Source organism: Podarcis bocagei, assembly GCF_964188305.1.
Source record: "Podarcis bocagei genome assembly, chromosome: 12".
Lineage (NCBI taxonomy): Eukaryota > Metazoa > Chordata > Lepidosauria > Squamata > Lacertidae > Podarcis > Podarcis bocagei.
In genome coordinates, this window is record NC_138137.1 from 53,824,059 (window position 1) to 53,845,445 (window position 21,387).

The window sequence follows — 21,387 nt, forward strand, 5'->3', positions numbered from 1 at the left end:
TCAGATTCAGAAAGAGGTAGATTCCACTGTGGGAGCAGGGCCGGGGTGGGAGAGTACGAGAGTCCTGTCTGGTCAAGTTGTGTGGGATCAATTCTAAGCTGTTACCTCTGAGGATGTGGACAGGCTGCTTGGATGAATGAAACCGACCACCTATCCCCTTGATCCTTGCAGTGGCCATAATTATATTTGTGGTGTATGGCAAAAAAGAGAGAGAAAGGAATCCATGATCAGAGGGGGTAGGGGAAGAGTGGGGCAACATCAATGGGGCTCAATTGTCCACTATGCTAATCTACTGCTGCAATGAACTCCTTGTCATCTGAACATGGCTATTTGGAGGTGAAGAAGACATTACAATCAAGGAGACCAAGGGCTACCACTATTCCTGCCTCAAAGGAACAGCATCAAGGCAACGGGGAGAACAACTCTATTGTCCAGGAAAAGAAGCAGTGGCAGGGAGTTTGCTTTGCCCCTCTGTGCCAGAAAGGCCACTTGCAAGAACTGTGCAACTAAGAAACGACGCCTGGGTTTGCTTTTTTCTTCCTCCCTCCTCCATCCCTCCTCCTCTCGTGCCATGTCTTTCAGAATGTATAAAGGTAAAAAAAGGCAAAGGTAAAGGACCCATGGACAGTTAAGTCCAGTCAAAGGTGACTATGAGGTGTGACACTCATCTCGCTTTCAGGCCGAGGGAGCCGGTGTTTGTCTGCAAACAGCTTTCCGGGTCATGTGGCCAGCAGGACTAAACCGCTTCTGGCATAACAGGATGCCAGGACAAGTGCCAGAGTGCATGGAAATACCGTTTACCTTCCCGCTGCAGTGGTGCCTATTTATCTACTCGCACTGGTGTCCTTTCAAACTGCTAGGTTGGCAGGAGCTGGGATAGAGGAACGGAAGCTCACCCCGTTGTGTGGATTTGAACCGCTGACCTTCTGATCAGCAAGCCCAAGAGGCTTGGTGGTTTAGACCACAGCTCCATCTGCTCCCAAAAGGTATACCAAACAGTGTGGAGCCTTGCTTTCCTTAAAACAATAGTGTCCCCAAGCCCCTCAGAAGCGCCTCTCAATGTGTAATCGGTGTGCGCCATACCCTGGCAGTCTTCATGCTGGAATGTTGATGCGCCATCTTGCAAAGTAGCCTTTTATTGACATGGTGGGGAAACTTTTTCAGTCCTTAGGGGGAATCCTTTGGGGAGGCCACCTGCCACCTGTGAATGTTGGCAGCCCGGTGGACATTAAGCAGCTACAGTGGTACCTCTGGCTGTGAACGGGATCTGTTCCAGAGGCCCGTTCGCAACATGAGCAGAATGCAACCCTTGTCTGCGCATGTGCGTGTCATGATTTGCTGCTTCTGCGCATGCGAGTGACGTCATTTTGTGTGTCTGCGCATGCTTGAGTGGTGAAACCCGGAAGTAACCCTTTCTGGTACTTCCGGGTCACCACGGGATGCAACCTGAAAACGCTCAACCTGAAGCAAACATAACATGAGGTATGACTGTACTGAGAAGTCAGGGGCAAAAGCCCCTGGGGCAAAAGCCCAACTATCTCCATCCTTCCATACAAAAGAGTTTGCCACATTTCAAGAACACAATCTGCCCAAGCCAAAGCACATCCAAGGCAGCTGTGGAGCAGTGCTGGTGAAGGGTGTGGCCTCAGAAGAAGGGGTGTGGCCTGAGCAGGGGGTGTGGCCTAGGGAGAGCTTTGGGAGAGGGCAGACAGAGGGGGTGGGGTTTGCATTGGGCTGCTGTGTCCAGTTCTGGGCACCACAATTCAAGAAGGACACTGACAAACTGGAACGTGTCCAGAGGAGGGCAACCAAAATGGTCAAAGGCCTGGAAACGATGCCTTGTGAGGAACGGCTAAGGGAGCTGGGCATGTTTAGCCTGGAGAAGAGGAGGTTAAGGGGTGATATGATAGCCATGTTCAAATATATAAAAGGATGTCACATAGAGGAGGGAGAAAGGTTGTTTTCTGCTGCTCCAGAGAAGCAGGCACGGAGCAATGGATCCAAACTACAAGAAAGAAGATTCCACCTAAACATTAGGAAGAACTTCCTGACAGTAAGAGCTGTTCGACAGTGGAATTTGCTGCCAAGGAGTGTGGTGGAGTCTCCTACTTTGGAGGTCTTTAAGCAGAGGCTTGACAACCATATGTCAGGAGTGCTCTGATGGTGTTTCCTGCTTGGCAGGGGGTTGGACTCGATGGCCCTTGTGGTCTATTCCAACTCTATGATTCTATGATTCTATGAGCCTGAGGTTCCCCACATCTGTCAGATGATTTTATCTTTCTTCCAGAAAGAAACACACAGCCATTGCATGCCCTGCTTAGCCTGAAACCTTTGCTGCTGAATGGGCTGGTTCTTCCTGTTTGGATTTGGCAGGATGATGAATGAAAGGGCATCCGTCGGCCACCTGGGCAGAACGAGGTCCTAACCTGGCTGCTGCCCCTGTGTGTGTAAAAGAGTCATGTTTTCTGCAAGGACAGCAGCACCCCGGCGGTTCATATCCCGCCCCAGGCATATTACGCCGCATGAAGTATCACTGAGAAACAGCTTCTCTGCAGGAGCCGCCCTCCCACTTTTCAGCCTGCTTGTATTTTTTTGCAATGGCATTTACTCGTCTCTTTCCACCTCATCAGCAGTTGGCAGAGCAGCTGCTATTGTTGCCCCGCAGATCAGCAGACAAAGCGACTCAGGAGAGAAAGAGGAATGAAGTTGTTCAGCACTAATCCCTTTCCCCCACTCCAGTTCTTCTCGCAGGAAGCCAGAGGACAGAGTTGAGTGAAACTGAGTTCTCTTGGTTTCTCATTTTTCTAGCCTTTAGTTCATTGCTTCACATTTCCACATGAGTTTGCGATATACCGTATTTTTCGCTCTATAACACGCAGCCGACCATAACACGGACATAGTTTTTAGAGGAGGAAAAGCCGTAGGCATGCCACCCGTAGGCATTCCCTCCATAACACGCACAGACATTTCCCCTTACTTTTTAGGAGGAAAAAAGTGAGTGTTATGGTGCAAAAAATACGGTATATATTTTTTAGGTTCCTCATGAAAATGCACCAGCATTTTGGTGCAAATTTCTCTGAACATGCACATTTTGGTTATCGAGATTGCCTGATGCGCCCATTTTGCAAAGGGATTTTCCCTAATAAAATGCATTTGCAAAGGGATTTTATTAATTCCTATTAATGCACATTCTGCCCCCTTAAATGCATTTTGTGCACATTACCTGACTGGAGTATTTATTATTATTATTATTTTATTACATTTGAAGACCAGCCTTTATCTGCAGGTCTCAGGGTGGTTCAAAACATAAAATACAATATAAAAACACAAAATGTGCAATGAAAACAAGAACAAAACCCACAAATCAATAGACCTCCCCCTCTCGCAAACACATTTAAAAGGGCTAGAAGAAGTCAACAAGCCAAAGTCCTGGCTGAAGAGGTACTGCATTGCAAAATTCAGAAAAGTGCAAATTTTTGGAGAATGGCTGTGCATTGTTGCAGAAAGTGAAAATTCAATAGGTTCAGGAACAGAATAACATCCCACACCCCCAACCTTAACTCCTGTCATTCACCAGACCTAGAAGTCCTTCAAGGCAACTGAGGGGAAGCCAACAACTGGGAATAGCAAGCTGTGATGATCTTACTTGAGGTGGGTTTTGCATGGTCTTCTGTTAGCTAAAGGGGATACTTTTTGAAGGATTTTTTCTACTTCATACTAATGTCTAGGCTTGTGCAGTGGGGTTGCGGAGTTGCAAAATATATAGCCGTTTTTCTTTCTGTCTTCCCCATAGTAGCTGCAGAGACTGTCTGCAGTTGAAAAAAGTTTGCTAAGGGAGTTTGTAAGGGATGCGGGTAGCGTTGTGGGTTAAACCACAGAACCTAGGACTTGCCGATCAGAAGGTCGGCGGTTTGAATCCCGGCGACGGGGTGAGTTCCCGTTGCTCAGTCCCTGCTCCTGCCAACCTAGCAGTTCGAAAGCACATCAAAGTGCAAGTAGATCAATAGGTACCACTCTGGTGGGAAGGTAAAACGGTGTTTCCGTGCGCTGCTCTGGTTCGCCAGAAGCGGCTTAGTCATGCTGGCCACATGACCCGGAAGCTGTACACCGGCTCCCTTGGCCAATAAAGCAAGATGAGCGCCGCAACCCCAGAGTCGGCCATGACTGGACCTAATGGTCAGCGGTCCCTTTACCTTTACCTTTAAGGGAGTTTGCTAACATGTCTGCAAGCTGCACAGCCAGGGCTGATTACTCACCTCAAGCACAGGAAGAGCAGGAAGGCGATGATGAGCGCCCCTACAGAAATGCAGTGCCCCAGGTAGTTTATGATCATGGCAACCTGGTAATAGAGAGCAGGCTTCGTCTGGGGGTGAGAAAACAGAAAGAGAGGTCTCATGAGCAAAGCAGCCTGAATCTATGGACCTGAATCAGGGAAGGGGGGGCCATCCTATGGCCCTTAAAAGATTGCTGGACTCGCTTGGGAAGACAGGCGAACTAATACAGTGTACTGGAAGAAGCAAAGATCACAACAGTGTGATTCTTCAACACCAACTTCGTTGGACTGGTCATGTTGTGCGGATGCCTGATGATCGTCTTCCAAAGCAACTACTCTATTCCGAACTTAAAAATGGAAAGCGTAGTGCTGGTGGTCAACAAAAAAGGTTTTAAGACTTTCTCAAGGCAAATCTTAAAAAATGTAGTATAAACACCAACAACTGGGAATCACTGGCCTGCGAGTGCTCCAGTTTGAGAACAGCCTTTACCAAAGGTGCCATGGGCTTTGAAGACACACAAGGGAGAAACGTGCTAAGAGGAAGGTACGCTTGGCAAACCCTCACCATGATCAACTCCCACCTGGAAACCTATATCCCCATTGTGGAAGGATGTGTGGATCCAGAACTGGCCTCCACAGTCACTTACGGACTCACTGTTAAAACCATGTTTATGGAAGACAATCTTACTTGGCTATGAGTGATCACCAAAAAAAGAAGTCCCAGCCAGCATGACCAATGGCCTCAGATTATACGAGTTGCTGTTTACTGCTGAAGGTCTCAAAGATCAGAGGTCCTTCACCTTTGCATTAAGATATGGTGAATCAGTTGAGAAAGTGGAAACCCACCTACACTTTTAGGTAAGCAAATCACCATACGCAGCTTGGCCAACTGAAAGATTGCATCGCCTTATACCAGTGTTTCTTAAACTCGGGTCTCCAGCTGTTTCTGGACTCCAGCTTCCATCATCCTTGACCACTGGTCCTCCCAAAGTGTCCTGGGAGCTGTAGTTTGCCAAGGGTTGGTGAGAGTTGTCAATCCCTCTTCACAGGGAGCTTGGGAAGCTGTAGTTGTGTGAGGGGAATGGGAATCTCCAAACAAACTCACCACACCGTTCCTTAGCAAACTACAGTTCCCAGGATCCTTTGGGGAGGAGGGTGTTAGGATAGTTCCGTTCCACCTTAAAAAGGGAACAGGCTGCTGTGTATCACATGCCTGTTTACTTCCAGCTTCTCGCTGGGAACTTCTGTTTTGTATATAGCTTTTGTTTCTGGCAGTTTTCCTGGACACGGAGGCAAGCAGTCATGTTTTTCCTTTGTTCTGAACTACGTTGAATAAAGCTGTGAATATGCTCTCCTGTCTTCATCTTTCCTTGTGGAGACTCTGCTGAAAGGGTGGGCATGGGTCTTGGAATGTCTCTGAGGCTCATGTCGCTAATTGACTGATGCTGTTCCACGGGAGACCGGTGATCGTCCGGAGATGACTGGGGGCCTGCCTGATGCCTCCGTCTCCCTGGCAGTATCCCAACAGAGGGAAGCCATGATGGTTTAAAGTAGTATCATAGTGTATGGTGTGAATGTGGCCCTAGTCTGGCTCACCAGAGACTTCAACGGTTAATATTCATCCAGTGGAGCCAACTTGAATAAAATATTTTTTGGGAGGGCATGTGAGCCATGCCCCACAACAAGATGAGGCATGCACACAACATTTGAATAGCAATGCGCATTAATTTTGGAGGAGGCCCTCAAATATTTTATTGGGGGGAACTGAAGGAACCTTGGCCCCTAGGAGTCGGCTCCTCTGTATTCAGCCCAGTTTGGAGAGGAAAGTGGGGGAACCCTCCCCCCATTCTTTTATCATTTGGAAATGGGCTGGTTGCATCTGGTCAGCCTAGAAAATAATATATTCCATCCATAGAGATTAAAAAACGAATAATAACAAACGGCAGGAAAAAGGTCATTGGAAGCGGGCTAAATCGGAGCTTTAATCAAAACTGGAATGACGGGGAAGTATTTGGTCATAAACCCAGCCTCCCTCCCTGCTTCTCTTTCTCATTTGAGATCTGAGCAGGCATTTGCGAATATTCCTCTGCTTTGATATTTATAAAGCACTTTGGCAAACCAATGAGGAACTACCAGACAAATATCTTAATGCCTTTCAAACACCGAGGGGGACTTCTGGGACTGTTTCTGCTCCTGACTGCAGAAGAGAGAGAGTCTTCAGTGCTCCCATGACAGAAAGTATTGAACATAAACTGATCAGATGTGACTAGCCCTGTGACAGGAAGATGTCTGCGCATAGCTCCCCCATGTTTGTTTTTCCGATGCAAAAAGCGGCAGAAAGTCGTGTGAGGGGTGTTAAGTATAACTGTTTAATTGTACACTGAAATGGAAACAACTCTGTATATGCTCTCTATGCGTCTTGCTAAGGGTTTGACATTGGAAATTCCCACTGAGCTAACTTAGAGAGCTCTCTGAGCATCTAAAGGGGTGCTAATCAGCTTAGGGTTTACCTCTGCCCTGCTCTCTTATGTGGTGTTTAACTTTAGATCATGTGAGTGGTTATTCAGTCACTAATCTCCATCTTGAAGGGAGCTGTCTTTCCGTGAAAACCACAGAGAACAAAGGATGTGATAATGGTCTCTCTTCAGGAGAACATAGTCTTAGGCTGGGATGCAGGCTAGGAAAGAGACAGAGATTTGTTTTTAGCCCTGATCATAGCTATGTTATGTTTTTAAGAAGCTGAACTGGTGCTTTGACAAGTGTATGATTTATACAACTATCTGGATGTATCATTGATTGCTTTGCGCCTGTTTTTGGAACAAGTTTTGTGAGTAAAGCTTTTGAATTAATATTAATAATAATACTAATACTAATGTTGATGGTGATGATGATGATAATAATAATAATAATAATAATAATAATAATAATAATAAGAATAATAATAATAATATAGTAGCAGTAGTTTTTGTTAATGGGTCTGGACAATTTTTATTCCAGGAGGAGCCAGTTTTTATTCATCATATTGCTTCAAGCTGTGCAATATTAACATTTGTGATAAGGGGTGGGGAGAAAATTTGTGTTAGAAAATCAGGGTAACCCCCGAAGGAAGCTGGCTGAGATTGTGCATTGAGCTCTTGCTACTGTCCGCTAGACCAGAACAACTGGAGGGCCCCAGGTTGAGGAAGCCATCATCACCGTCACCAGTGGGGGCTGGTCCATTGGGGCAAATATAAAGGACACCTTCACACCCCTACCTGGGGATTGAACTTGGGACTTCCTGGGTGCAGAACAGATGCTCTACCACTGAGCTATGGCCACAGTGAGGGAGAGATGCCAGTGTATTCCATACTGTGAGCAGGACTGGTCATTGCACTTGCAAGTAAAAGAAGCATAGCGATGCCTTCAGATGGCTTCAGAGTGGAGACCACCAACGTTCCTAAGGTGTGAAATTGCCCCTGAGGCATTGCGAAGGAGGAAAGCCACTTCCGAGCTAGAGAGGAGGTGGGGTTGCGGGCTTCACGCCCCTCCCCTCACACGCGGGGGCTGGCTTTCAGGGGAATCCTCGGACGCGGACGCGTCACCACCCGGCCAGCCAATCGGCATGGTCGGCTCTATTTATGGCTGGTGCGGCCAAGGATCTCCCTCTTTCCCGCGTCTCAGCTGTTCAAGTTTCCCCCTCCCCTTCCACCCTTTAGGCTAGGCTCTCTGACGTTGCTATGGACTTTGGTTGGTCGCCATCAAGGGGCCTGGCAGGAATTTTTTCCAGTTGGCAGATTGGCACCAGCCACTTGGTTTTCGCCTACCTCGTAGCAAATCGTCACAACTTCCCGGTATTGGCGGTTAGGCATTGGTAGGGGTATTATTATGCAGATGAAGGGGGGGGGGAGGAAGCGCCATCACCTTCCCCCAAAACAAAGGGTAGTCCGGTAAAGGATTCCCAGGGGGTGTGGCATTGTCCTAAGCATATGGAGGTGTGGGCCCACGGCACGCCCCCGAGCGGTGACCTCAGGGGAGCTCCTAGTTGATGTGCATCAGCGGGACTCCCCCTACTGGTGGTTAACCCTTCCCGGTCTTCAAGCAAGCGGGTTGAAGCCGGTTAGTTGATAGGACCAATGCCTAAGCCAATACCGCTCAATTCCTATAATCAATAAAGTTGTGGCCTAATTTGACCCATTAACTTGAATTCTTGTGTCTCGTGTCTTTATTTCTGAGGGGGAGGCGGGAACTCGCCACACAACCCAAGTCTTTGGGTTGGAGAGGACAGGGAGCTTGCCGGGTTTTTCCGAAAACTGACAAACTTCATGCAACAAGAATGCGGAAAGCCCAGAGAGATACAGACCTCTTCAACCAGAATCGGCTCACACTGGGAGTAGTTGGCCTTGGAGGCCCAGGTCCCGTTCCCCATGCATTCTCGGTAAACATTTCCTGACAGGAAAAACCAGAAACAAAATCAGATTAATCACCATCATAATAAATTTTATTTATACCCCGCCCTCCCCAGCCATGACCAGGCTCAGGGCAGCTAACACCAGGTAAAAAATCAATTGATTAAAATACAACTTAAAAACAAGACTAAAATACAACATTAAAATGCAGCCTCATTTCAGTAGAAACTCAAATCTTTTTAGGGGATGAAAACGTCAAGTCTTCACCAAGGCCAAATATCCAAACTAGTCCTACGTGGGCCAGAAAAAAGCCAGGGAAGTCCCCAAAAAGGAGTTCCATCACAGAAGGAGAAAGGAAAAAGGAAAGAGGGGGAGGGGATCAAGTTGATTCCAAGCCAAAGGCTTGGCATTGGTTTTCAACAACAAACAATGACATTATTATTATTAGTAGTAGTAGTAAAAGGTAAAGGACCCCTGGATGGTTAAGTCCAGTCAAAGGCGACTATGGGGTTGCGGCGCTCATCGCGCTTTCAGGCCAAGGGAGCCGGTGTTTGTCCGCAGACAGCTCATGTGGCCAGCAGGACTAAACCACTTCTGGTGCAACGGGACACCTTAACAGAAACCAGAGCGCATGTAAGCGCCGTTTACCTTCCCGCCACAGCGGTACCTATTTATCTACTTGCACTGGCATGCTTTCGAAGTGCTAGGTTGGCAGGAGCAGGGACAGAGCAACGGGAACTCACTCTGTCACAGGGATTTGAACCACTGACCTTCTGATCAGCAAGCCCAAGAGGCTCAGTGGTTTAGACCACAGCGCCACCCAATCCCCATCCATTATTATTATTAGTAGTAGTATTACATGGGGGAAATCTCCCCCACCTGTTCAGGCAGGTAAGGCAGCAAATGAATTTATTAAGTTATGTAAAATATCCATACGCTACTGTAATAATAATAAGGGTTGCTCGTGCGTAAGTTGCCGCCACTCCTGGCTAGGTTGCCTGGTTAAACCTTTTCTGTCTGGACAGCCCTTCACTTCGTGGCTGTTTCAGTCGCTAGCAGAATCCGTCAGTGGGCGTTTCTTAAACCTTTTCCAGCATAAAAGCTGTTTGATGCCAAGTCTCCTCCTACTCTCCCTGTGCGGAAGTCTTCTGCGCAGGGAGGGCGTGGGTAGCGGAGGACCCGTGCTCTCCCCGCTGGTCTCCGGCGAGGAGTCCTGGAGCCCTCCCGCCGATTCCCCCATCTGCCCCCCTTTATCCCTGGTGTTACGCTGATTTCCTTCCCCAGCTGATGAGCTGCCTCTCTCGCTGCTGGGCCCCTCTCCAGCATCACTTGGGAGCCTTGCCTCCGCCTCTGGCTCCGATGTCAGTTCCCTGACAGCTACTTTTCAGGGCAAAGGCCTCCCCAAATAATTCGCCTCAAGGGTGGGGAACTGGCAGCCTGCAGAGCCGATATGGCCCACAGTCTCTTCTTCTCTGCCCCTCACCAGCTCAGCAGTTAGGCTTGACAAAAGTCTTCTGTTCCAGCCAGTAGGTAGGCTTTTCCAAATCTTTTTGTTTTTTGAGGGCTGCAGCTGGGGGAAGGAAGGATTAACCCTCTCCCCCTGTTCACGTATATCCACCAGGGCCAGGGCCTTCTCAGTGATGGCTCCGACCTGGTGGAATGCTCTGTCCCAAGAGATCAGGGCCCTGCAGAATTTAACTTCCTTCCACAGGGCCTGTAAGACAGAGCTATTCCACCTGGCTTTCAATTTGAACTTAGCCTGATCTTTTATTCCCCTTCCTCCCCCCTCCCCTTTTTATGAAGATTAACTGCTCTGGGATCCCACAGCTAATTCTCCCCTGGTCTCCTTGCCGGTACCAAATAGGACTCATTTAGCCAGCTAGCCCTGGTGTTCACTAATGTTTATTGGATGGATTTCCCCCCTAAATTGATTTTTGAATTCTGAATTTATTGTTATTCATGTTTTATACTGTTTTTTGTTGCATCAATTAAGTGTTTTAATTTTGTTGTTAGCAGCCTTGAGCCCGGTTTTCTGAACTGGGAAGGGTGGGGTATAAATTATTATTATTATTATTATTATTATTATTATTATTATTATTATTATTATTATCCTTGGATGCCTTTAAGCAGAGGTTTGCCACCAGCCATGTACGATCTAGTTGAGATTCCTGCACACTTCTATGATTCTATAAACAAACAAAAAAGAACGCCTTAAACGAGCGATTGAAACACCATTCCATAGCTCAGCATAACACTTGTGTGAAATCAATCTGGGTGCTAAGAAGATATGCCTTGAAACGGGTGATAATGTAAAACCATTAAAATTGAAAGTGGAGAATAATATCTTGGCTTTTTGTTTCTAAGCTAATGTAGATGAGTCTGAGGATACGATACGATACGATACGATACGATACGATACGATACAATACAATACAATACAATACAATACAATACTCTTTATTGTCATTGTCCCATACAGAACAACAAAATTGAAAAAATCTACATCAGACATTCAAAAACCAACAAGCCAGCTATCCCAGCTAACCCCCTAGAAACTCTGATACCCCATAATTAAATGCCCATAGAGACTACCTTACACTGCGTTTAAAACCAAAATCGCATTTGGATAGAAACTGTTTCTCAGGCAGCTAGTCCTAGTCTTTATAACCCTGTACCTTCTTCCAGAAGGCAGAAGCTGAAAGAGATCATTTCCGGGGTGCGCACTATCCTGCGCTATCTCTGCAGCTTTCTTATGGCACCTGGAAGCATAGATTTGATCCAAGGTGGGAAGGGTGCACCCAATTATTCTCTCCGCAGTCTTTACAACCCTGAACAGCATTGTTTTCCCCCCTGACCTTGCAGCTCCCAAACCACACACACAGACCATAAGTTAATACACTCTCAACAGTACAATGGTAAAATGCCATCACCGGGTCCTTTAAGAGATTGTTTTTCCGGAGGATTCTCAGAAAATATAACCTCTGCTGTGCTCTCTTCATCAGGTATTTACTGTTTTCTCCCCAGGTTAGGTCAATGCTATTGAAGGAGATGTTCTTGTTGCAATAAATAAAAGGATTCTAAGGAAAACAGGAAAAAACCTAGATAGATAAATAGGTACTGCTCTAGCGGGAAGTTAAACGGCGTTTCCGTGCGCTGCTCTGGTTTGCCAGAAGCGGCTTAGTCATGTTTGCCACATGACCTGGAAGCTGTACACCGGCTCCCTCGGCCAATAAAGCAAGATAAGCGCTGCAACCCCAGAGTCGGTCACGACTGGACCTAATGGTCAGGGGTCCCTTTACCTTTACGGACCCCAGGAAAGAATTAAGTTCATGTCCGGAGGGTCCACTCTACTTCCAAATTATTGAAGGTTCAGAGTGAATCTGTGGGAGGGAAGTGTCTATCAGTGGGGTGGGAGTTCCACATATACGGACCAGCGCCAAGGAGCTGAGCTTTTTGCTCTGATTGGCTAGTGGCTGCCCCTTCTTTTCCCCAGAATTCCTTTCAGAACAAGGTCCTCTCAACCCCAGAATAGCCACAATGCCTCTTTTAAACTAAGTGGTCTGTAAACGTCACGGTGAAACTGAAGCAGAGAGGAGAGGTCTAGAATGGAAAGAGGAAGATGTTCCAACAAAAGGGGAGTAGGTTTTAAAGATATTGGACTATTTGAAGATGGACAAATAAGGGACGCAGGTGGTGCTGTGGGTTAAACCACAGAGCCTAGGACTTGTCGATCAGAAGATCGGTGGTTCGAATCCCCACGACGGGGTGAGTTCCCGTTGCTCAGTCCCTGCTCCTGCCAACCTAGCAGTTTGAAAGCCCGTCAAAGTGCAAGTAGATAAATAGGTACCACTCCGGCGGGAAGGTAAACGGTGTTTCCGTGCGCTGCTCTGGTTTGCCAGAAGCGGCTTAGACCCGGAAGTTGTACGCCAGCTCCCTCGGCCAATAAAGTGAGATGAGCGCCGCAACCCCAGAGTCGGTCACGACTGGACCTAATGGTCAGGGGTCCCTTTACCTTTAAATAAGAGGCAAATATAAGAGACCCAAAAGATGAAATGTTTGTGGAAGACTGGATACCCTTTTTTGGATTATTTGAGAAAATTCTATATTCATATGAAATTTCAGGCAGGACTGGAAGCATAGGCAAAGGGATTGAGATGATAAAGGAATGTAATGTGGGGCCTATGTTACAGAAATAAGTATAGTGAATGCTCGGGTTGCAAACGTGATCTGTGCGGGAGGCACGTTCGCAACCCGCAGCGTTCGCAACCCACAGTGCCGTGTCTGCGCATGCGCAGGCTGCGATTTGGCGCTTCTGCTCATGCGCAAAGTGTGATTTGGCGCTTCTGCGCATGTGTGACTGCCAAAACCCAGAAGTAACTCGTTCTGATACTTCCGGGTTTCGGCGGGTCCGTAACCCAAAAAAACGCAATCTGAAGCATCTGTAACCCGAGGTATGACTGTACTGCATTTTAGGCAGTAGATTAAAGGATTTGAAGAGAAACATCATGGAACTAAGGCTGGGAAGTCAAATGCTAAGGGGATATTGTATGGAAACTGAACTGAATTTGTTAAATTGTGTGAAAATGAATAAAAAATTATCATAAAAAATAGAACAGACCCTTTAAGATCTTTTTACAGGAGAAAGAAAGAGAAACTTAAAGTTCTGTTTAGCGCACTCACCATAAATCAGAACACACTCTCCTGCTCCCATCAGAGTTGTGCCATCATTATTCTTTTCAAAAATAAAACTTTCAAACATTGATCTGCTTTGCCTTTGAACAAGCTGTACTGAATAATTGCGGTCATTTGGATAATGAAGGCAAGGGGGTGGGAGGTTATTGTTTTCTTCTGCTCACTGATATATTGAAGTTTCCCCCTGACTGATTTCTCTGAAAGCAAACTAATAGCATCAAGAGCCTTTCAGCTAAATTGATTGCCAATTCCCTTGCCGGCCTCCTCCCGTTGGGAATATCAGATCACCCACAGGAATCGGAATTCAGGCTTGAACATTAGGAAGAACTTCCTGACAGTAAGAGCTGTTCGACAGTGGAATCTGCTGCCCAGGAGTGTGGTGGAGTCTCCTCCTTTGGAGGTCTTTAAGCAGAGGCTTGACAACCATATGTCAGGAGTGCTCTGATGGTGTTTCCTGCTTGGCAGGGGTTGGACTCGATGGCCCTTGTGGTCTATTCCAACTCTATGATTCTATGATTGCTTAACGACACAGAAGTTGCTAACGCAGGAGTGGTCACAGTTGCAAACATGATGCAACTTGTCAAGAATCATAGAACCATAGAATTGTAGAGTTGGAAGGGACCCCCAGGTCCAGGGTCTTGCAGTCTCGGGGAGGAAAGAATTTCAGCTGATGAACAGCTGAGCAGGGGCCAAACAGATATTGCTACTGAGCTTATTAACAGACCTTTATTTTTGCCCTTCCTCCCAGCTCCAACTGAGGGGTAGGGAGGGAGTTGGCAAGCGCCATTTTCCCAGTAATGATGTATGGAAGTGAGAGCTGGACCATAAAGAAGGCTGATTGCCGAAGAATGGATGCTTTTGAATTCTGGTGCTGGAGGAGACTCTGGAGAGTCCCATGGACTGCAAGAAGATCAAACCTCTCTATTCTGAAGGAAATCAGCCCTGAGTGCTCACTGGAAGGACAAATCCTGAAGCTGAGGCTCCAATACTTTGACCACCTCATGAGAAGAGAAGACTCCCTGCAAAAGACCCTGATGTTGGGAAAGATGGAGGGCACAAGGAGAAGGGAACGACAGAGGACGAGATGCTTGGACAGTGTTCTCGAAGCTACGAACATGAGTTTGACCAAACTGCGGGAGGCAGTGGAAGACAGGAGGGCCTGGCGTGCTCTGGTCCATGGGGTCACGAAGAGTCGGACACGACTAAACGACTAAACAACAACAACAATTTCCAAAGTAAAGTCGCCTAAGGTGGCTTAGGTCCAAGCTATTTGAAAGACGGCATCCCCTCATACAAACCTGCCTGGATTTTGAGATCGTGGTGGGAGGCCCTTCTCTTGGTTCCGCCACCCTCACAGGCATTCTTTTTAATATAATAATAATAATAATAATAATAATAATAATAATAATAAGTTTAATTTATATCCCACCCTCCCAGCCAATTTATATCCCACCCTCCCAGCCAATTTATATCCCACCCTCCCAGCCAAAGCCGGGCTCAGAGCCACTAACAACAGTAAAAGTAACACAGTTTCCATAAAATCACAATCAGTTAATTGAAAAAAATAAAAAATTCCTTCCAGTAGCACCTTAAAGACCAACTAAGTTAGTTCTTGGTATGAGCTTTCGTGTGCATGCACACTTCTTCAGATATTCACTCCTTCCTGGAAGGAATTTTTTTATTTTGACTATGGCAGATCAGCACGGCTACCTATCTGTAACAGTTAATTGAAATACATTCTAAAATCAATTCATTCTGAAATCAATTAAGAATAAAAAATAATAATAGAATTTTATAGGAACATGGGAGAGGGTCTTCTTGGTGGTGGCTCCCAGACTTTGGAACTCCCTCCCTAGAGAAGCTAGGCTGTCTTCCCCCTTGTTGTTCCAACAGGCTTTTGGGAAGAGGCTGCTTTTAAGGGAAGGGCTGGTGCCATGAGGTTTTTATGGTATTTTTTGGTATGGTATATAGATTCAAAGAAACACAGAGTTGGAAGGGACCCTGAGGGTTATCTAGGAATCTCAGCTAGATAGATAGGCAGGCAGGCAGGCAGACAGACAGATAAATAAATAGATAGATCTAATCACTGGGGGGGGGCACAGGGGGACGCAGACCCCGAAACATTTTGTAAATCTTTGTACTTTTGTCCATTTACTGTATTTATTTTCCCCGATTTGAACTGTAAAATGGTGATTTTCTTGAGTCAAAATATGAGTACCCCTAAACATTTATTATTTTTAAAGAAAAAGAGCACTGGTTTTAATTCTATCATTGTTTTTAATTCCCCCCCCCCTATGTTTTTGGCAGTTCTTATCTGTAGACTTTTAGTCCCTGTTACTGAGTCCCTGTCAGGGAAAAAGGTGGAGTAATAATAATAATAATAATAATAATAATAATAATAATAATAATAATAATAATGTGCTTTTTATGTGGGTACATTTCATAAGCACATAAGAAAGGTCTGCAGGATCAGGCCAAAGACCCAGCTAGTCCAGCATTGTGTGCTGACTATGCTCTGCTTTCATAGTCCAACCCACTGCAATCATACCATCCAACATTTCTCCAATGAAAATAGGGGTGTCATATTTAATAATAATAATAATAGTAATAGTAATAAATAGTAATATTTATACTCCGTCCATCTGATTGGGTTGCCCCAGCCACTCTGGGTGGCTTCCAACATATATACAGTGGTACCCCGCAAGACGAACGCCTCGCGAGACGAAAAACTCGCAAAACGAAAGGTTTTTTCGTTTTCGAGTTGCCTCGCAAGACGAATTTCCCTATGGGCTTGCTTCGCAAAACGAAGCTTGCCCCGGGGACAGCGGGTCTTCTCTTTTGAAGCAAGGGGCGGCGGGGAGAAGCGATCTTCTCCCCGCAGCCCCAGGTCCGGGGACAGCGGGAAGCGCTTCCCGCTGCCCCCGGACCTCTTTTGAAGCAAGGGGCTGCGGGGAGATCGCTTCTCCCCACCGCCCCTTGCTTCAAAAGAGGTCCGGGGGCAGCGGCAAGCGCTTCCCGCTGCCCCCGGACCTCTTTTGAAGCAAGGGGCTGCGGGGAGATCGCTTCTCCCGGTGCTCCGAAGCAGGGCGGGGGGGGGGTGGGAACACCTTCCCCCACCGCCCAGCTTCGGAACGGTGCTCCGAAGCGGGGCGGGGGGATGGGAACACCTTCCCCCACCGCCCCGCTTCGGAACGGTGCTCCGAAGCGGGGCGGGGGGGTGGGAACACCTTCCCCCACCGCCCCGCTTCGGAACGGTGCTCCGAAGCGGGGCGGGGGGGTGGGAAGTCCTCCGCTGTCCCGGGGTTTTTTAAAATGCTGGGGGTGGGAAGAAAAGCCCTTATCCCCCCCCCCAGCCTTCAGAAGAGGTCCGGGGACAGACTGTCCCCGGACCTGGTCTGAAGGCGGTTTCCCTAGGAACGCATTAATTGATTTTCAATGCATTCCTATGGGAAACTGTGTATCGCAAGACGAAAAACTCGCAAGACGAAGAGACTTGCGGAACGAATTAATTTCGTCTTGCGAGGCACCACTGTAAAAACAGAATAAAACATTAAACATTAAAAACCTCCCTATACAGGGCTGCTTTCAGATGTCTTCTAAAGGCTGCAATAATAAAGTTATTATTATTATGGAATAGGACATCCTTATTTTCATCAGAGAAATGCTGGAGGGTATGCTTTCTTCTATTATCAATCAAGGGACAATATATATTTCGACAATATAAAAACAAAATTCACACAGCATTGCTGGCGAAAACAGTAGATGTTTTTCAGACGCTTTTGGACCGAATTGATTTTTTTTTCCGTGTGTGTGTGTGTGTGTGTCTATAATTCTGGGTGCCTTTCTTTGCCTTGTGATTCTGTACATACCTTTCCTGCACTTAATATTTGAATGACGCCTGGCATTTTCCAGCCTCCATCTCTGCTCCCAAGCGATTAAACGGAGGATTTTGTTGAGATAGGATTTAGCCGAAAATTCATTTTCTTCAGCTGAACGCAGTCAGAAGCACTGCGTTAAAATTGCTTTCTGGAATATTAGATTTGTTTGCTGACAGTTGTAAAAGATAGTTTTGACAGGAGTTCATTCTGAATCATATTCTGGCACCAGGAATAGATTGGGAACCTCAAAATATGTATACACACACACACACACACACAAACGATAATTGCAAGGAGAAAAAAATTGAATCAGTTCAGTTGCCACAATTATTTAAAACACCTCCTAGTGATAGGTTCCATTTTTTTACCTATTTTTTTAAAAATTCTTACAATCCAACTCGCTCAAATTATTTTCCACGCAGGGGGGGGGGGGGAATCAAGGATCCATTTTCTAGCTGATGAATATATTCATGGCGAAGCCTCTGCAATCTCATTTTTATGGTGATTAGCTTAAATTCAGAGGAGAGGAAGTTTCTTGAGCTAGAGGCAGATAGCACTTTCTTTTTTCTCAGAGTGATGAAGGCGGTTCAAGACAGAGATCAGCGTTTGCGATTTCCCACTTCTGCCTCTGGCCAAGCGGGTCAGGCAAGTTTTCGTATCGTTTCAAAAACCTGCCAACTTTGCGTGACCAGAGAGAGAACAATGGGGCAACAGCCCATTTAGCTGCGCCCCCTGTTTTCACAGTGGCCGACCAGATACTTGTAGAAAGCTTGTAAGCAGGACTCAAGCGCTGCAGTATCCTCATGCAGGTGAGTGGCAAATGCTGTCTCTGCTGAATTCTTGCCATCAATCCTTATCCCATAGAGGGACGTGGGTGGCACTGTGGGTTAAACCACAGAGCCTAGGGCTTGCCGATCAGAAGGTTGGCGGTTGGAATCCCCATGACGGGGTGAGCTCCCATTGCTCGGTCCCTGCTCCTGCCCACCTAGCAGTTCGAAAGCACGTCAAAGTGCAAGTAGATAAATACCGTATTTTTCGCACTATAGGACGCACTTTTTCCCCTCCAAAAATGAAGGGGAAATGTGTGTGCGTCCTATGGTGCGAATGCAGGCTTTTGCTGAAGCCTGGAGAGCGAGAGGGGTCCGTGCGCACCGACCCCTCTCGCTCTCCAGGCTTCAGGAAGCTATCCCAAGTCTTGCAAGCCCGGCGGGATGTCCCGCGGGCTCGCAAGGCTTGCGGGCAGCAGCCTGCACCCAAAAGCTGGGGACAGCGGGGAGGCGCAGAGCCGCCACCCCGCTATTCCCCGACCTGATCTGGAGGCTGGCGGGAGAAGCAAGCCTGCTTCTCCCCCCCCAGCCCCACAAGCTCGGGGGATAGGGGGATGGCGAAGCGCCGCCATCCCGCTATTCCCCGACCTGATCTGGAGGCTGGGGGTGGGAGAAGCAAGCCTGCTTCTCCCCCCCCACCATCCCCACAACCTCCAGATCAGGTCGTGGAATAGCAGGATGGCAGCGCTCCGCCATCCCGCTATTCCACGACCTGATCTGGAGGCTGGGGGTGGGAGAAGCAAGCCTGCTTCTCCCCCCCACCATCCCCACAACCTCCAGATCAGGTCGGGGAATAGCGGGATGGCAGCGCTCCGCCATCCCGCTATTCCACGACCTGATCTGGAGGCTGGGGGTGGGAGAAGCAAGCCTGCTTCTACCCCCCACCATCCCCACAACCTCCAGATCAGGTCGGGGAATAGCGGGATGGCAGGCTTCAGGAGAGCCCCACCGCCAGCCCCACAAGCTCGGGGGACAGCGGGAGAGGCGCAGCGCGCCCTTCCCGCTGTCCCCCGACTTGGTTAGAAGGCTGGGGGGGGAGCCTGCTCCTCCCCGTCGCCAGCCCTGCAAACTCGGGAGACAGCAGCAGGGGCGCAGCGCGCCCTTCCCGCTGTCCCCCGACTTGGTTAGAAGGCTGGCCCAGCCCCGCAAACTCGGGGGACAGCGGGAGAGGCGCAGCGCGCCATCCCGCTGTCTCCCGACATGGTTTGGAGGCTGGCGGAAGGCTTCCTCCTCCCCCAGCCCCGCAAGCTCCCAGAGCGATGCCAAAGCTGCGCGCAGCTTCGGCATGGCTCTGGGTCCCGTTCTGGGGGAGGGGGAAGCTCGGGCTTCCCCGCCCCAGCCCCGCGCCTGGCGGGGGGGGGATAAATTTTTTTTGCCTTTATTTCCCCCCCCCAAAATCTAGGTGCGTCCTATGGACCCGTGCGTCCAATAGTCCGAAAAATACGGTAGGTACCGCTCCGGCGGGTAGGTAAACGGCATTTCTGTGCACTGCTCTGGTTCTCCAGAAGTGGCTTAGTCCTGCTGGCCACATGACCCGGAAGCTGTACGCCGGCTCCCTCGGCCAATAAAGCAAGATGAGCCCCCAACCCTAGAGTTGGTCATGACTGGACCTAATGGTCAGGGGTCCCTTTACCTTTAAGCTACTGAAGGTAATGGGGTCCTTTACATGTCAAGCTGTCCTTTGTCAACAACAAATTGTCACTGTTTTTTGTGTTGCATATATGCTATATGGTAATTTATGGACCTAATAGGTATCTAAAGCCATTTGCACTTGTGGAATGTAGGCACCCTATATAGAGAAAGGAGCAAAGCAGTGATATTTTAGAGAGCAGGCTAGCAGGCCCATTACTTCCATCACAGGAGCCTACACAACACAAAACACTGTTGCTGTAGGTAGGTTTTATTTTAGTTCTTTTTTATCTTATATTTTGGAAATGTACATCCAGTTTTTCCCCCTTTAATTTTTTTGGGGGCCCCCAAGTGAGTGGGGGCCTAAGCTATAGCTTGTTTAGCTTATACATAAATACGGCACTGTTTGTGCTTGCAGATTCCCTACAGGCATCAGATTGGCCAATGTGACCATGTGTCAGGGGTCTGTCAGGCTAGCCCAAGTCATCCCCAGGGCAGGGGAGCACAGGAGGCACAGGATGCGGCTAGCCTTTTATTAACAGAAAAGGACAACACAGCAGAGTCTTCTGGTTTGTCTTAATTCAGCAGAGATGTTGCTGAAACTGACCACTGGCCCTGCCGTTCCCCCTCTAGCCTCTCGCTCTGGAAGAAGGCGAAGAGGATGGACTCCGCCTCTGAACCTGCCTGGCCTATTGCTCAGCAGTGTGCAGGACTCTCCTTGATCAAGGTATCAGAGGGGAAGGAGCACCAGCAGGACTGGGACTGCCCTGCTGCTGGGTAGAGGGGTCAACCTCTGAATGCTCTCGACCTGAGTTTGTGCTCACACTGCGACTCTCAGCCTCTAACCCTGTCCTGGAAGGCCCTCCTCCTTCTGACCCACCTTAATCGCTCAGCTCCCCTGCTTCTAGCACCTCCCAGGTCATCTCTTCCCCAGACTGCTCCCCAGTGTCCCACCACCATGATCCAGGGTCCAAATCATCTTCTGTGTCATCCCTGGGCAGGCAGCTCCCACCACTCTGTTAGAATTCCTACTCCAAGATTGCAGTCATGGGATTGTTGTCTTTCACAAGACGGTATATGTTTTGACTCCACAAAGTGGGAAGTGATGGAAACAGGATGTTTGTGTTACTGTGTTCCGTGAAGTGGGACTATTGTCCTTTGTTCTTTTTCTCTTTGCTGTCTGATGCTAGAGAGAGAGGGAGCCATGTTGCAGTGCTCCGTGTGTGTTTATATGTAAATAAAGTAGATTAGCCAAAATGCTGAGTTGCTGAGGTCTGTCACGCAAGTTGCACAAACTCTGCGGATCCCTAAGTGTGCTGGTGTCGGTTGGCATCAGTCGCTGTGATGTTCGGGCAGAAGAAAGCTTATGAAGCTCCCAAACGATCGACCAGGAGGGAGGGAACACGCCAGTCAGGCATGTGCCTCTGCCAGGGTCCTACTCGAGTGTACGCTGAACTACTGACACACTCTTCCACATCCAGCCATGGGAAGCTGGACTAGATGGGCCATTGGCCTGATCCAGCCAGGGCTCTATATGTTTGTTGTTGGCGGAGCCCAGTGGAAAACCCTGCCATGGGGTGTTTTGAGAGCAGGGCAGGGCAAGACCTGGCACAATGGTCAGACTCGAGTTTCCTCCTTCCCCACTCTCCATCACAGCCGCCACGAGTGTTTGGGCTGCAGATGCACTGGTGGTCCCGCTGCTC

At 48.1% G+C, this 21,387-nt stretch overlaps 1 protein-coding gene across 5 annotated transcripts in view; it reads right to left on the reverse strand.

Annotated features, from left to right (window-relative positions):
- Positions 1–21,387, reverse strand: part of CRHR2 (corticotropin releasing hormone receptor 2) — a 201,920-nt gene that overhangs the window by 63,515 nt on the left and 117,018 nt on the right. For 3 of the 5 annotated variants that reach the window (XM_081163801.1, XM_081163803.1, XM_081163802.1), the window contains 2 exons: positions 8,613–8,698; positions 4,257–4,363 (listed from right to left, as the gene is read on the reverse strand). In XM_081163801.1, the coding sequence (XP_081019927.1) occupies positions 4,257–4,363; positions 8,613–8,698 (193 nt within the window). The remainder of the gene's footprint in view (positions 1–4,256; positions 4,364–8,612; positions 8,699–21,387) is intronic. The other 2 variants (XM_081163804.1, XM_081163805.1) reach the window with 1 other exon arrangement.